This window comes from Ischnura elegans, chromosome 7, assembly GCF_921293095.1.
Source record: "Ischnura elegans chromosome 7, ioIscEleg1.1, whole genome shotgun sequence".
NCBI lineage: Eukaryota > Metazoa > Arthropoda > Insecta > Odonata > Coenagrionidae > Ischnura > Ischnura elegans.
The window spans coordinates 4,940,609-4,956,052 of NC_060252.1; the positions used below are offsets into that span (position 1 = coordinate 4,940,609).

Consider the following 15,444-nt stretch of genomic DNA (forward strand, 5'->3'; position numbering starts at 1 on the left):
AAAAGGTTCTCAAATGGGGATATCATTACCCAGGGACACCCTGGCTGGCACGGCGTCGGGGTCGATCCAGAATGAGACCCAGGAGCAGGAGACGATGAGACCACAGGGCACGTACACTTGGAGCATGAAATAACCCGTGTGCCTCTTGAGGAAGAAGAACACGCGGATCACACTGTAGCTATCTGCAAAGAAACCAATGTGCGTCACGACAAATATTCATTTGCAGCCTGAAAATCATTTCCTCATGCATGATGACGTGTGGTTGGTCTGACAACACGTAACTGCTGTGCTTTATTCTTCACAAGTATTTCCTTTTATGCAACCGAGGAAATTCCTCTGTGATGAAATGCATTCAGCGCCGTTAACTCGCTCCGAAAACCAACACCAAATTTCACTAAAGGTTAAGTGTATTTTGAATATTCATACCATAAATATTTTTATATTACATCATGTAACGCATGGTAATATTCTTCCTCATCAGAAAATACGAACAATATTTTGCTCAGGCAACCTTAAAATACTGATAAAAACTACTTTTTAGATATAGAGCTTCTAACTCTGGTGAATGCTAAATATAATTTTAAAAAAGAAAATAATTACCTTTAAAATTAAATTCTCCGTTAAAATGTTGCACCTTTCACTAACCATTAGATCTGAAAATCCTTTTATCCATCAGTTCAAAGTTTCACTCATGGAAGCACAGTTTGAAAAACATTTATCCTGATTTTATTTCACGTCCAGCTCATCTTGAACGATTTTTCATTTACTCCGCAATATTATAAAGGTATGACAAATTTTTCACCAGTTGGTTTCTTAAAATATGCTAAACGAAGACTTAAAAATGGTAGAAAGACAGAGATATCAAAATATTAGCACAACACTCCCAATAGTGATAACAGTTTTCCAGATAGAATTCTCATCCAAACTTAAAATCGTCTGCTCTGCAACGCCGTAAGCTTTCGCGGGGAGATTAAGAAGGAGCTGGGAAAAAAGGGCCCTTGATTGGTTGCAGTGAAGTTGGCCCTCACCGTTGCCTCTCTTCTCCATGGCCTCCCCCTCTGTCGCGATGCTCACGAGGTCGTATTGGGCCAACTCCACTCCAGGCTCCAGACCCACGCTGCCCTTCACCTGCCACTGGTAAAGAACGTCCTTGGAAGTGTAGCCGTCTGCAACAGAGAGAGACTCGTCATCTGCGATTCCACTGCAAATTCACATAATTGCCCCACATTTCCAACTTTAATACCCACGGATGATGGTCACATTCAGTCACGGTTACACCAATGCAGTAACGCAGTTTTCAAAGTGCATTTGAGATCTCAGTCGCATTTATTTATTTGCTTTCTATCCAATGCAAATTGCATTTCTGAACTCTAGAATATCCTCTCTCTTTTCCTCTCCAAGAGAATGACATTTACTTTATTTCTGGATGATAAATTTGAGCCAGTTCGTATTCTTTTAAAGAAAAGTTAAAAATGCTGAAGTAAATCACATAAATAGCCTTAGGAGGGCACTTCCACTCCACTTGTCTTTATTTGTGATGTTTTGCTCGTTTTAAACTTGCCCGAGGTAGACGGCTTCATCATTCCAAAGGCACTTTTCATCATTCCGTTTCACTTGTATTTCAAGAGCATTTCGACTGAGTACTATTACTGCAGTATTCCACCAGTATTGCTCAGAATCCCCTCAGTATTCATTCAGTAACTATGATTGTAAGTAGGGATGGTCGGATCGGATACCTCGGATCCAAAGTCGCGGAAGACATCGGATCTGGATCCGAAATATTAAGTAATAGCTTCAGTGAATGCAACATAATGGTGGAAAGAGTTCCAATTCTTTCTTCGAATGCGCCGTCGCATGCGATTCTTGACCTACGCTACTGGTCAGATCCGAAGATTTTTCCTATTTTCATTTCCAAACCCGAGCGTAACAGTTTAGGTCATGAGCATGTAATGATATTAAAAAAAAAAACTTGAAAGCCTATAAAAATGATTTTTAATTTATAAAAATATTAAAATGTTTATGAAAATCTAAAAAGCATTCCTTCGATTGTACGTACCCAGAATAAACTTGAATAATTACTCGTTTAATAGCAGGAATTTGAAAATGCATTTGGATCCGAAAATATCCGATCCAAAAGATCCGGCTCCGAAAATCAAGGATCCGATCCGAATCCGAAAAAAAATCCTGGATCCGTCCATCCCTAATTGTAAGTAAAAAATGACCACCCAAAAAATGAAAATTTTTAGCACAAGCCATAAAAAGAATGGTGTATCGATTTCATCCACACGAAGAAGGACATTTAGAAAAGAATGATAGGAAAGAAGGTGTGACATGGGAGCTTCCACCTCACCACACCGCCCTGGAATAGTAGGTCAATTCAATCAATTCGCAGCGTATTCTTTGCTGTTTACTTAACCACAAGAACTCCGATTCAGGCAAACAGATAATCATCAAGCACTCATATGATGAGGAATCAATTGAAACATCCAATTTGGGTGTTACTTCATAAATTATCAGAATTCATTAAATTTCAAGACGATGCGATAGCTTAAACTTTTAACATTTATGAAATTAGTACAAGGAGAAACAGAAGAAAAAATACAATCGGTGGATCGGGATTGATGCGTCATTTAAAACATGTGGAATTAGGAAACTTTAATCTGTTAAAAATAATCGTCAAAGGTCCAAAAATATTGGCGGCTTCCCTTGGATGCTTGAATTGTACGACGAGATGATACCATCGTCCTATCTAGACTTCGTAATTGAACAGCAAAACAAGAAAGTTTGCGGCACAAAAAATTAACAATAACATACTGGGAACAAAACTAAATTATGTATCACACAACCAATGCAACTGACAGATGTAGCCCCGTAATTCTTTTTAGGGGGAAAAATTTTACCTAGCGAATATTTGATTTTCTTAAAGCGACCAAACTACGAGAATATATAAAGTGGCTTGAAAATAATAATGATTTTTTCATGAGAGGTAGGAGTCAAAAAGCCTATCGTGATGAAGAGAAGATTAACTGTGCGATATACTTACAGCTTCCAATGAAAAGAGGACACGCTTGGGAGTCGAGTGGGAATTTCCTCAAATGCATCCTGCACCTGGCCAGAATGGTCAACCTGTGGGTGGAGATTAGGGAAATTAAACATTGAAAATATCCATAGTCATAGAAATAGCAAGCACACTAAAAGAACGCACACATTCACCACTCAAAGAAGTAAGAGCAGATTTCGCATATTTTTCTCGATTTTACATTGGCTTTGTTTCCCACGGTCAGTGGCCAGAGCCCCCTACATCATACATCCATCATCCATCCATCGAGAATCTTCGCTTTAATTCATCTTTTAGACCGTAAATTAAGATAAATTTGTGAGGGGCCATAGTAAGTAATGTGAAATCGCAGTGCGCATATTCTCGGTATTGACTTTCATCGCCGAAATTCGACTCTTTTGAGGTCAATTGTCATTGTCGATTTAAAGTCAACTCACGTCGCCGAATATCCATAAACTTTGGTTAAACTACGAGGTATACGAGAGGCTAGTTCAAACGCCTTGGATTTTTTTCTCAGGTCTGGCAACTAATATACACATGTAGTTTGTTTTAAAATAAATGCTAAGCCAATGGTAATTCGTGGCATAGATACCATCACTATACTGTACATTGAATTCTAGCGGCATTGAGGAGAGCTAGAGGTGTTTTTGACATTATGGTGACGATCTCAGCCCAAGACCAATAAATGTCTTCTAATCCTTTTCTCCGCTCGTGTGTGGTGCAACCGATTGAAATTCGTCGCCATTCGAGTCGGAGGTGATGGTATGTGTCTAATTTGCGTTCAAAGAAGGCAGAACATCTTGTCACAGCACACCAAGAGCTTCTCGGCCTCCCACACGGACAGACGACATGATGGAGCGAGTTTTTTAGAAGATGAGCGAACGACTGCGGGACGCATCGCCTCCAAAGGCGTGTGCGCACAATCCTGCTTGAGGGCCTGAAAATGCGATAAGCGCTGCGCGGATGTATGCCGCCAATGCTGACGGATGTTGCTCAGCAAATGCCGCCCCGTGGTGACTTCAAATCAATTTGGAATTTCTCATCAACGATGGTGACCATGCGTGAGACACCGACGCCGTTTTTCAATCCTGAAAAGCACCGCCACTCATCTCAGTGGAAGTACACAGGCTCACCACCACCGTGCTGCACTTGCATCAGCGATTTTTCAAGCTTCCAAAGATACCGACTATTTATGAGGAAAACGAAGGCAATCAGACCAAGGTCACCGTGGAAAGAGTGACCCAATGTCACATTGTAGTAGAATTCACCCCAGCTCTACGCCGGAATAGTTTGAAATATTTCATCTGTAAAAGATATGTCTTGTGAGTAGACCTTTTAAATATCTCCCCTATTCTTTAACTACCTACTTCCGGATAAGGCAATCGTATTGAGTCTATCTAACCAATGATGGCCACGGAGCAGGAGCATCAACCAACACCGACGGAAACTGAGGCCAATTCGTATGTCTTCGCCACTGGACATAAAACAAGATTAAGTAGGCCATCTATTAGAGAAAAATATTTCCAGGAGAAGGTGCAGGAGTCGTTTCTTGCATACACTGAGATGAAATATACATATACGGGTTAAAATTTCAGAGTAATATTGACCTTGGTGGTTAATTGGTTAAGGCGAACATAAGCAATTATTAAATTCATACAGCAATTGCAGAAATTGCCTGAAAAAGAATTATTTTATTCGGCCAGTATTTGAACCAGAATCTCCAAATGTCCTGTCAATTATGTCACCAATCACACCCACCAACAACCACGAATATAACATAATATAACTCTCCGCGCATTTAAATGAGTTTAAAAATCAAATCATCAGCGATATATCAAATTAATAACTATGAAATGCTATTCCTCGCGAGCATGGAATTGAAAATGGATCACTCTGTATTCGTCGCTGCCTTGTGGATATTATTGAATGTGGATATTCCTTGGAGTTTCAATGATGAGCAATACCTCTCAACAATAATGCGTCTGCTTCGGTAAATGGCCCTTAGATAATCTCTAATTATTCTTCAAAATTTTGACGAGCTTGTGAAATATAAAGTTGGAGATAATAATTTTTTATAATTACCATATTTCCAATTTTCTCAAAAATTTCGGGGGTGGCCGCTTCTCACAACTCCTACGCTCTCTCAAGCGTTCTAAGTTCTGAATCCGTTCTCAGACCAAGGACAATGCGTTCGTAATCGTTTTCTCCGTTTGCGCGGCGTGCAGCCGACTATTATTCATCGAAACTTGAGTGAGAGATTTCCTCAACATTCCTTGGTTTAACATTGCATTATTGAGATAAAATAAAGTTGCATTCACATTTGATATTGAATGACGGCATCATGCATTTAAAAAAATCAACACGATTCACTGTAACCCGTGGACCTACATAATACAAGTTTTTCTGATTTTTCTTTTCCTGATGATATTTTACATACAAAGCTCTTTCGTTAATACGAGTAATGGGAATTGCTAATAAAATATAAATAAGAGATTAATTGTATTAATAGTCACCTCATGGAGTAGGTGAGGAAGCCATCGTTTCTCAGGCGGATGAACTTATTGGGCACGGTTATCCTGTGCAGATAAGACTTCTTCCCGTTCGTGAAGAAGGTGTCTGGCTTCCAAATTCTTTCCAAGAAGAGCCACGACATAGAGAATTCCGTCAAACCGCTGAAGTTGAAGCTGAGGCGGCGGTCGTACCACACTTGCCGGAAGTAGCAATCCATGACGTACAACTGCGAAAGGAAATTGCGTCCATCACACACAAAGATAACGCAACTATCATTATTATATTTCAACTTAAGCAGTTCATTGAACAAATCAATTTCTGGTGCTAATTAATGCCTACCTAGAAAATAAATCTACCCTTTTCGATCTTACACTTTCTTTATCGTGATATACATTATTTATATGCAAGTAAAATCATTCTCCCAGAGAAGTACTCCTTAATAATTAATACTCTCAACTTACCCATAGAGAAGCATTTTCCATCGTTAACGTGACTGTAACTAGTTAATCACAACATGCACCTTTGATTGAATGCTGGTCTCATCATCATCCGCTTTCAAAGTTTTAAATCTAATACATGTGCAGCATAGATTGTCCCAAATATTCTAAATCACACGCAACTGTTCCTATTCAACCCACATAAATCGCAGTTTGGAGTGATGAAGCTTTATTAAATGAAAATATGGTAGCAAGAGTTTGTGTTGAACAGCTCAAGAAAATAGTTGAGCTCGATTCCGGATATTTTCTTGGATTTTACGGTAAACGGGAAGAAGACAAAAGAGCATCCTGAATCCCTTGCGGCTGGATTTCCTGTTGCCAAATTTACCTTCCTCAAGAAAGGAAAACCATTTCAGGACGAAACGAATTTGCATTTTGTGAATATTATGCATAAATCAAATAATGTAACGTTAAATAACGCATCCGTTTCAAAACTCCCGGTTAATATCGAAAAAATATAACTATGCGTCTAAGTCTCACATGCATCTACTCATTTAAAGGCAGCGAAGAAAATCTATTCATGACTAAGATTATGCTTCACTTTACAAATGAAATTCCATTTTTAAAAGCACTGATAATTTAAAAACATGTGATCTAAAATACCACAAGGATCGAATAATTGGGTATTTGCACGGAATGCCAGGGGCAATGAATACTTGGAATCTTCAGCCTCCGGAAGAGGGAACGTTTCACGAGGGCAGTTCTAGAACAGGTACTCACTCCATGGGTGAGGATTCACGCCTTTTTGTGGACTGTGAATTGAGACCACCTTGTAAAGATTCATAACTTCAAGTCAAATTAAGTTTAACGTTGACTTTTAACCCGAAATTTGACTCCTTGAATTAATATTCTTCAGTTTTTCAAATTTATATTCATCAACGCCAACAAGACAATGCCACATTTGGTCCGAATGGAACATCTCAAGCGCGTCAGGAAACCCAGCCGATTATTTCATTTGAACAAAAGAATATCTGTTCGGAAACTGACCAATGACGGTGACCGCAGATCTTACCTCATCCATTTCGGACACTGGACCCATGCTCTTGATGTGCATGTTGACAGTCACCAGAACGGGAGGCCCTGCGGAGAGAGAAGGAAGCGAAAGGACGTCAGTCGGTGGTCAGCTTTCCCATGAAAGTACATGCATCAGAATCCTTGAAATAAAATACTCATAGAAAAATTAGGGATGATATGTGATACACTGAGGCTCAAAATATATTTAAGGAACTTGTTGTTACAATTAAAATAGAAAATACTGTCTTGAAAATAATTTTATTCTTTTGTGATTTTTTTCGTGTCTACGCCCACGAATGGCGCTGTACAATCAGAGTACATACATCGCAACCACTACCTTCCGTGCTTTAACCAAACCTTTTTTGCGTAAGCAATTCCTTGGAGTCCAATGAATATATTTTCAATGTGCTGGCATTTGCATTTTAGTTAACTATTACAAGCCAATAAGAGATTAAAAGACTTAGAAGATAAGTTGAAATGAGAGCAAAATGTTCAGTTTTTGAAATTTAAGGCAGAAAAAATACCAAGCGCGAACACGTCTTATAATTAGGATTTCAAAAAGTTACATCTTAGACCTTAAATATCATACAGAGATCCACGTGGATCGCAGCAAACATTTCTCAGAGCCTTATGATGAAAAAATGCCAAAATGTATTTATATACTGCTTGAGACGTGATTTTCTACGTATGTATAGAGTCTGCGGTGTTGGGAGCATAGTAATCACTCACGTTATCTCTTGTAGGATTTGGCGGAATGGTTAGCGTAGAATTGGTATGATAATACATCCTTTTTCTATAATAGGTACTTGCTTTTCTGCAGTTCTTCATTTACTATAACAATATAGCTTTTATGAAAAACAAATATTTTAGGCACTAATCTTCTGCACTATTACACTATTATATGGGAAACGCTAGTAATAAACTCTTCGCCAAAATTCACATGCAATAATATTGCATAAATATGTTTTCATTAGAAAATGAAGAGCTGCCCTTAGAAGTATCACGTGGTTACATATTTGGCAAGCCCAAAAAATGCAATTAAAACCGTTATAAAAACGCAGCGGTAAAAAGCGTATGAGAATAAAGATAAGTGGCGTGTATGTACGCCCTCATTAGCATCGCACATTACGCATCACTCTAGAAATACGCCTCAAGCATTATTTAAATGCATCTTTGGGATTTTTTCATTGTCATGAACATGTCAACACTCGTGCGGCCTCTTCCGAGACTCGTTACCTGCCTTTAATTCGGCAAACAACTTGATATTTTAGAATGCATAAAATACTCCGTCAAGTTTGCCAATGTCTCCCATTTGAACTCCTTATCCCCATTATTTTATTTATTAATACCTTTTAACAAACCTGGACGAAGTAAAGTTAACAATAAAGTGAAAGTCACCATTAAAACAACAATTCTAACATTTTACACGAAAAAATGGGAACGTATTGTACCCTTAAACTGGCTGAAATATAAACAAGGCCTGCACCTCATTTGTCTTGAATTTGAAAATTGCGCACGCTGGTAATCCTCCATATTGTACAGATGGATTCACCAGGAAAAACACTATTCATACAATTTCAACCCGTCAGCACCCCCTTCAACACATACTCTAGTATTACTTCATGAAAAGACGTGGCAGTTCCGTAATACTCTCGCTCTAATTTTTGTGAAGAAAGACCTTGCCTCGAAGAAGAAGATTTTGCCTCGGTAATTTCTAGGGTGTACTTTTTATATTTGAGTCACAGAAAAATGTCAAAAAGAGCTACTCTATATTCAATGAAAGTTTCCATCACATAAATTAAGACAACAAAAATGACAAAATACGACCGTTAGAGGAAGAGAGAGTGTGTGGCGATAGTTAAAAGGGCGACAGACATTCCCTTGTTGCATGTTTCGAGCGGAGGAAGAACATGTGCTGAGCATTTTATGCACCATTTGGTTTTAAGAGGTCATAAATTGCTGCTCTGTCAGAGGACGCCATGAGCAATGAGTGGAGCGGAGAGGGAGTTGAGGTTCGAGATAGGAAAGGGGAGGTTGGGTGGAGAAAACAAATCCACCGCTCGCGGTGGAAACCACTTTTGAGAATGACAATCATTCACCTGACTCGTTTTTACCATTTTCAAATGCAATGATGATTGAGTGAAAGAAAAATATGTTTTCATATACATTGAGATGATATGATTATGACTAATATTTCATGTTTTTCGAAAGCATATGTTCAAACTACAGCTATTAGTCAACGATCCACCTGCTCGATACAATATCAAAGAGATCTATACTAACAAACATACAAACTTAAATACACTTTTAAATGTGCCAGGTAGAAATCCCTGTGAATAAGTAATCATGACGCCTTCACTTTAACGGATTTTCATCTATTACTCTTGTAGTTTGAATTATATTTCCTCACGTTTTTTCAATATTTCAAGCTTCATTAGGGCTTAAAAATACGTAATCAATGCCTAAAAAATCAATAATCAATATGTATCAACATATCTGGCCTCCTGTGTTTATATAATTATTCTGAGGAATATACGTAATCATCCACCAAAGTAAGATAACAAGAGAATGTATCGACCAAGTGAAAAATGAGCGAATGCGAAGAAGAGAAGACTAATGAACAGTTGAAGAAATCGCAGGTACACACTCATCCATCCTAATAATACAAATGATTTTCTCGTGAAGGCAATATCAATTATTCATCAATCACACCATGTCTACACCATGTTTCTCCAAGGCAAAATAATATCGCTTATGGCTAACGACAGCAGTTAAGGAGTCAAGGGAATCCATTATGATGCAATGATAAATGATCTCTAACACTTTCGTAAGTTAATATGATTCATGTAACACAGAAAGGTCAACGCCAATTCGGAAGCGATGATATTTTGCTGCTTAGACCCAAGAGGACCGACATGTTGACATGTACATATTAATTCAAATCGATTTTTTAAAGATAAATTGCGTATTTTTTAAGCACTGATAAAGCTTGAAGCATTGAAAAATCGTAAACGCATAGTATTTGAATGACAAGATAAATAGAGGCAGTTCTATTGACATGAAGAGGCCAGGATTACTCATTTCCAGACATTACTTACTTAAACATTTACAACAGTATTTTTTATGGTTATATAGTCAATTTTCATAAGATTTGTTTTGCGGAATCCCTTTTCCGCCTTATATATTCTACTGGAACTTAGAAGAAGGGAAATAATTCATCAAACGAACACCTGGGCCACCTTTCTACATGACAAAAAAATACCCCTAACGGCTGATGACAGCAGCGGACAAGTAAATTTTGGAAACATTTAAAATGAGGTATTGTGTAGAAGTGTTATAAGAATTCCATATCACCATACTTCCGTGGCAAGTACAGACATCTACATCAAATAATACAAAGGATACATCTGGTATACCAATTTAAAAATGAGGGAATTGTATATTAAGAGATGACTGATGGAAATTTGAAGAAGTCGTAAGTACACACTTTATCACCCAAATGATAAAAATGATTTTCTGTTGAACACAAAAGTAGAAAGGTAAGTGGAGGAGAAAGATGAAGAAAAAGAATGATTACGCTAAACTGTATGGAGTAATTGAAGGATGTAAAAGATAAGAAATCCCCATGTGTAAAAATATTAGCTTATAGAGAAGATAAATTGTGAGTTGCGTCAAACTAATCTCAGAGTAAAAAAGACAGAATTCCATAATAACGTACAATTACGTTTGCCCTTTCACGGGCGTTTCCCCGCAGCATTTTAGGTATCTGACACAGCGGATGGCAGAATTATATAAGTTCCCATATAATCGCTGTTCATGTGATCGGAGAATTATAAGAGTAAATATGCGAACATTATATAGAGTATAGAATAGGTTTGCAAGAGTCAAATATTGTTACACTGAGACCGCCACAGGCTAATTGAGCAAACCGTGCCTTCACATACTCTTTTGATGACAACGAACTAAAATATGTACGGCCAAGCAAGCAAAACGCGCAGATGTTACGAAATTATCACACACCTATTGTGGTAACAATTATGAGACATTTCTTCATGTCTACCATTCATATTTGCGACTTCTAAATGGAATGAGCAAAATGCATACCTTAGATTTTCTACCATTCTCTTTCTCTGCATTTATCTTTTGCCTAGATGGTTTCATTATGACTAAAGCTCTCTAAACAGTGAAATTAGCAAACCGTTTTGCATCATGTAGAAGTATAATGCATAAAATGAAGCCTATCATTCTCTAATATTTATTTTACTTTGAAAAAAAATATGAATCATGCGACTGAAAAGAAAAACGGCCATTCAATCAATGTTCTTTCTTCGCAAATTAATTCTGGTGGCAATTACATGCTTCAAGTTAATTTCATTTGAAAGCAATTCATTAAAAATTTCAACTTGATTACATTATTTCCAAAAAAAAAATAAGTTTTAAGTAATAACAAAGCAAGTTAAACGGTTTGTGAGTCAGATGCAAGTAAAATAATTTCTCTCCATACACACTGAATTATTATCTGAAGATTTGAAACATGGAAAAATGAAATGAAACAATTATTCATTTAACCTGTGACACTGTTTTGGCCAATGGTATCAAAATCTGATTAAAGCGTCGAAAAACAGTCATCTATTTCCCCGGAAAATATTTCAAAAAAATATCGCGTGAGATGTGCAATCAAATGCCACGAGAGTTAAAATTAAACGCGAGTTATTTTGATCCGATGGGAGCATTAATTGGGATAGGATGGAGCAGGAAGGGAAAGAGAGTGAGGGGATATTTCCACCTTTTATTACGAAACGGTTCGCTCGCTCCAGTCGCCAAAAATATTCCCCCGACGACATCCAATGCTGAGCTATTTCCTCCTTCGTGGGCCAACTCGTCCTCTACCATGTGCTCTGGCATCGTAAACAAGGCCCACCATCGGAACATATTCCATTGCGTTTATTCCAAAGCGAATATGGTATGCCAATTAAGGGATAGAAGCTGGAAATTCATACAAAGATAACGAAGGCTTTTGCAGACGAGAAGATGCATAGGATTGTTACACAAGGGATACTTAAAAGAAGTGAAGCAAATCTGTTAAGAGGGAACTCGAAACAACTGCAATACATGAGCCATTGTAATAAGTGTGTGGCAGAGGGCCTTAGGACACAAGCAGCTAGCAAAAATATGGAAATGCTCTTCAAACGAAGTTCCGCCTAACATTTATTGAAGCCCATTGTTCATTGTTCGAGGGAATAAAAAATGCCCATGCCTATACAATCAGCAAAATATCTCTCTATTAGGTAATAGCTTTGGTCGGACTGGAGTGAGGTTCTAGGATGATGCTGATGATGATATTTTTTTACAGCAATGTTAAAAATAACCAAAAATTCCAAGTAATGATCATATGGGATTGGATAAAAGGTCGGTGCAAATTAGGTCGTAAATTTGAGATTCCCAGCTCTTGTGTAGTACTTATTTTGCAAATTCTTCCTAACTAAGCGAAAATTATTAAGGACTCTATCACTTGAAGGAGTAAAAAGTGTGTTTGAATAAGTGAATACCAAAGTTGCAAGTGTTTCAGAACCATCTCTTTTACTGAAAGTTTGGCAAGTTAAGAATAAGCGTGCTTGGAATTGTCTTGACACTTTTAGGTTCTCTCATGGCATAGGCGACTCTCCAACCACACGTAATTGCCTTAGTGATGTATCTGTAATGCGAAAAATTCGGAATATAATCCATGCAAATTTGTCTTGAGGCTGAATCTGAATCATTTCATACTTTTCTTATTTTGGGCCAGAGGAAGATACTAGGACCAAAGTCGCCCATGTTCGCCTTAAAGTTACGGTAAATTTCTTCGGCTGAAACTCAGAAATAAAAAACTTTGTGTTTCTCCCTCGTTGCTGTGGCAACCGCTAGTGTTTTGTGTGGGGAGAGCAATATGGCGGGGCTTCAATCTCTGTCACTTGTAGGCCTTGTGTTTATCCAAGGTTCTCGCTTTTCCTTCCGACCCCCCTTGTTCCTTCTCTTCCTGATTGATTCGCTGAGGGGATGTCACGCCAACCCCGTGTCCGATGCCATCGCTGAAAAGTCGGAAGGCTTCTTGGCCTCTGCGCTGTAATACAGCCTCCTTGTTCGCTCAACAAAGCTATTCTTAAAGCGCCCACCCTTTCTTCTCTTATGCTATACTTGGGCTCTCGATTTTATCGCATCCCTCTCCTAATTGCCGCCTCACAATTGCTTTCCCAGGAGACGCGGCACCAGACCGGACAACTTGGTACTGGCAATCTTTTTATTTTGCAAACGGCTGGCGTCCTATCACCTCCTGCCATCAACCGATTGAGGCGGCTGAAGGGGTAATACGTGGATGCAGATAAAATCTATTTTTCCCTGTTTCGCGAATGGCGTATTTGTAGCGAAGTACCTAAAACTCCGAGGACAATATTGCAATAATAACATGGGCTTGTACCCCACCTTAAATATTATGATGGAATATGAAAGAGTTAGGGTAAAAAATAAAAAAATAAAATAGGTTTCGTTTGACTCCAAATTCTTCCTAGCCATGCTGGAAATATTTTTTTCAATAAAGTGCACAAATGCACATTATTATACATACATATATTACACATACAGGAAAAATGTGATCAGAATCAGTCAATCATTTATAGCATGCATCACACGGTTTCGGATTTTGCAATTTCCATCCAACTAGTTCTTATGAGCAGAGGCAGAGAATCGCACTAATTTATGTTTCACCTGGAGTACGGATAAAAGTTTCACACAGCTTACATAACCAATAGATATAATCGACATCTATGCATGCGACGAATAATGATATTGAAAACTCTAAGATCACGCGAAGACTGATAGGTCTGACGGTTCTTATAGTATGATTCCAAAAATTGGATTAATGAATATTAGATGTGGATAACAGGGGGAGGGCGGCCTCCCCCTTTTTTTGGAAAAACTGGAAAAAGTAATATTTAAGGTGGCTCTCTTATTAAAGTTACCACTTCACCATCAGCATAAAAATTATTTGTAATTATTAATCAATCTCTAAAATCCCCTTACCTGCACGTATCTCACACAGACCTCGCGTTATCACAGAGCAATAACACCGAGGTGCCAAAGAAAGTAATGAACCTCCAAAAATTGACGACCTTAATTCGGCCCTGCTTAACTCGTTGTTTGTTTTGATCAAATATTTTAACTGCAATAAATTCTCAAACAGGAAATATCAATACTCCAATTAAATTCATAGTGAAGCATAAAATTTGCTCACGGTTTCCATTTCCAACAATAATACATGGTTCGGTGATGGTTTCAATTTCGGCCTCTGACATGAGCAGCACTCGCAACCACCTTGAGCGCACGTCCACTCTGAGGCATTCATTTACTTGTTGACACACCACGGAAAACAGCATAACTTGGTCTCTACAACGGGGTTTTCACCACATTAAACAATTAAAAGTACACGATTATCCGTTCTCTGAGTAGGTGCAACCTTAACAGGCGGGTATCGAACCCGTGACCTCCGGTTACTTACTCCGGCAGGCGACTTAACCCCGCCGACACCGAAGCCGGCTTAAAAAAAAAGATGCGTCGCCAAAGAAAATCAGATTCCATTGTAAAACAATAATTAAATATAATGATTATATTCGTTCTCTCGAATTTAATTGTGACGCCAGCTAAATATACGAAGTATCATGAGATCACCACATACATAATATTGTCAGTGAACTGACTTTTGTTTTACAGTTAATAAAATGAGATGTTTTTCGTGTGCATTCATTCGCGTGCCACGCTGATGAGTATTTTGTTATATTTTGTCAAATATTATGTCCCATTCTGTGATAACGATGTATCGTGTGAATACTAATATTGTACGCCCAATTTTTTTGCTGTTATATATTTATCATCATGCATGTTCCTCAGGGTTACACACTTGTCCCGGAATAATTAATTTCATGTTCTATACTACCTATTCTAATCTAATTCAATATTTTAGAAGAAAAGCTGAATAAGTAAATTACTTGTAATCCGTCCAAAATTATTTACTGAAAGACTGAAGACAAGAAATCCGCTATCGATTCCAGCATTGGTGCGCACAATAAAGAATACTGAGAGTTGCAACAGACTTCTCGCGGAGGAATCCAAAGAATCTCTATTTAAAATCTTGCAGAAATATTTCCAAAAATAGAAGTATCAGTGAAAAAAGCATCAGTTTTCATTTACACAATAATATATTATGGTATTTAATTTAGATTTAAAAGCACAAAATGCCTAAAAATCCAAAAGTGGTCTTAAAAAAATTAAAAAATTGGGATAGCAAGAAATATGAAGCATCTAATTTACATGATTTTATGTGATGCTCGGAAG

General features: G+C 37.9%; 1 protein-coding gene across 1 annotated transcript in view; it reads right to left on the reverse strand.

The window, feature by feature from the left end:
• LOC124162493 (gamma-aminobutyric acid receptor subunit alpha-6-like) overlaps positions 1-15,444 on the reverse strand; it is a 63,935-nt gene that overhangs the window by 15,855 nt on the left and 32,636 nt on the right. Inside the window, exons 2-6 of the mRNA XM_046539047.1 lie at positions 7,079-7,146; positions 5,572-5,795; positions 3,044-3,126; positions 1,029-1,166; positions 30-182 (exon numbers count right to left, since the gene is read on the reverse strand). Of these exons, the coding sequence (XP_046395003.1) occupies positions 30-182; positions 1,029-1,166; positions 3,044-3,126; positions 5,572-5,795; positions 7,079-7,146 (666 nt within the window). The remainder of the gene's footprint in view (positions 1-29; positions 183-1,028; positions 1,167-3,043; positions 3,127-5,571; positions 5,796-7,078; positions 7,147-15,444) is intronic.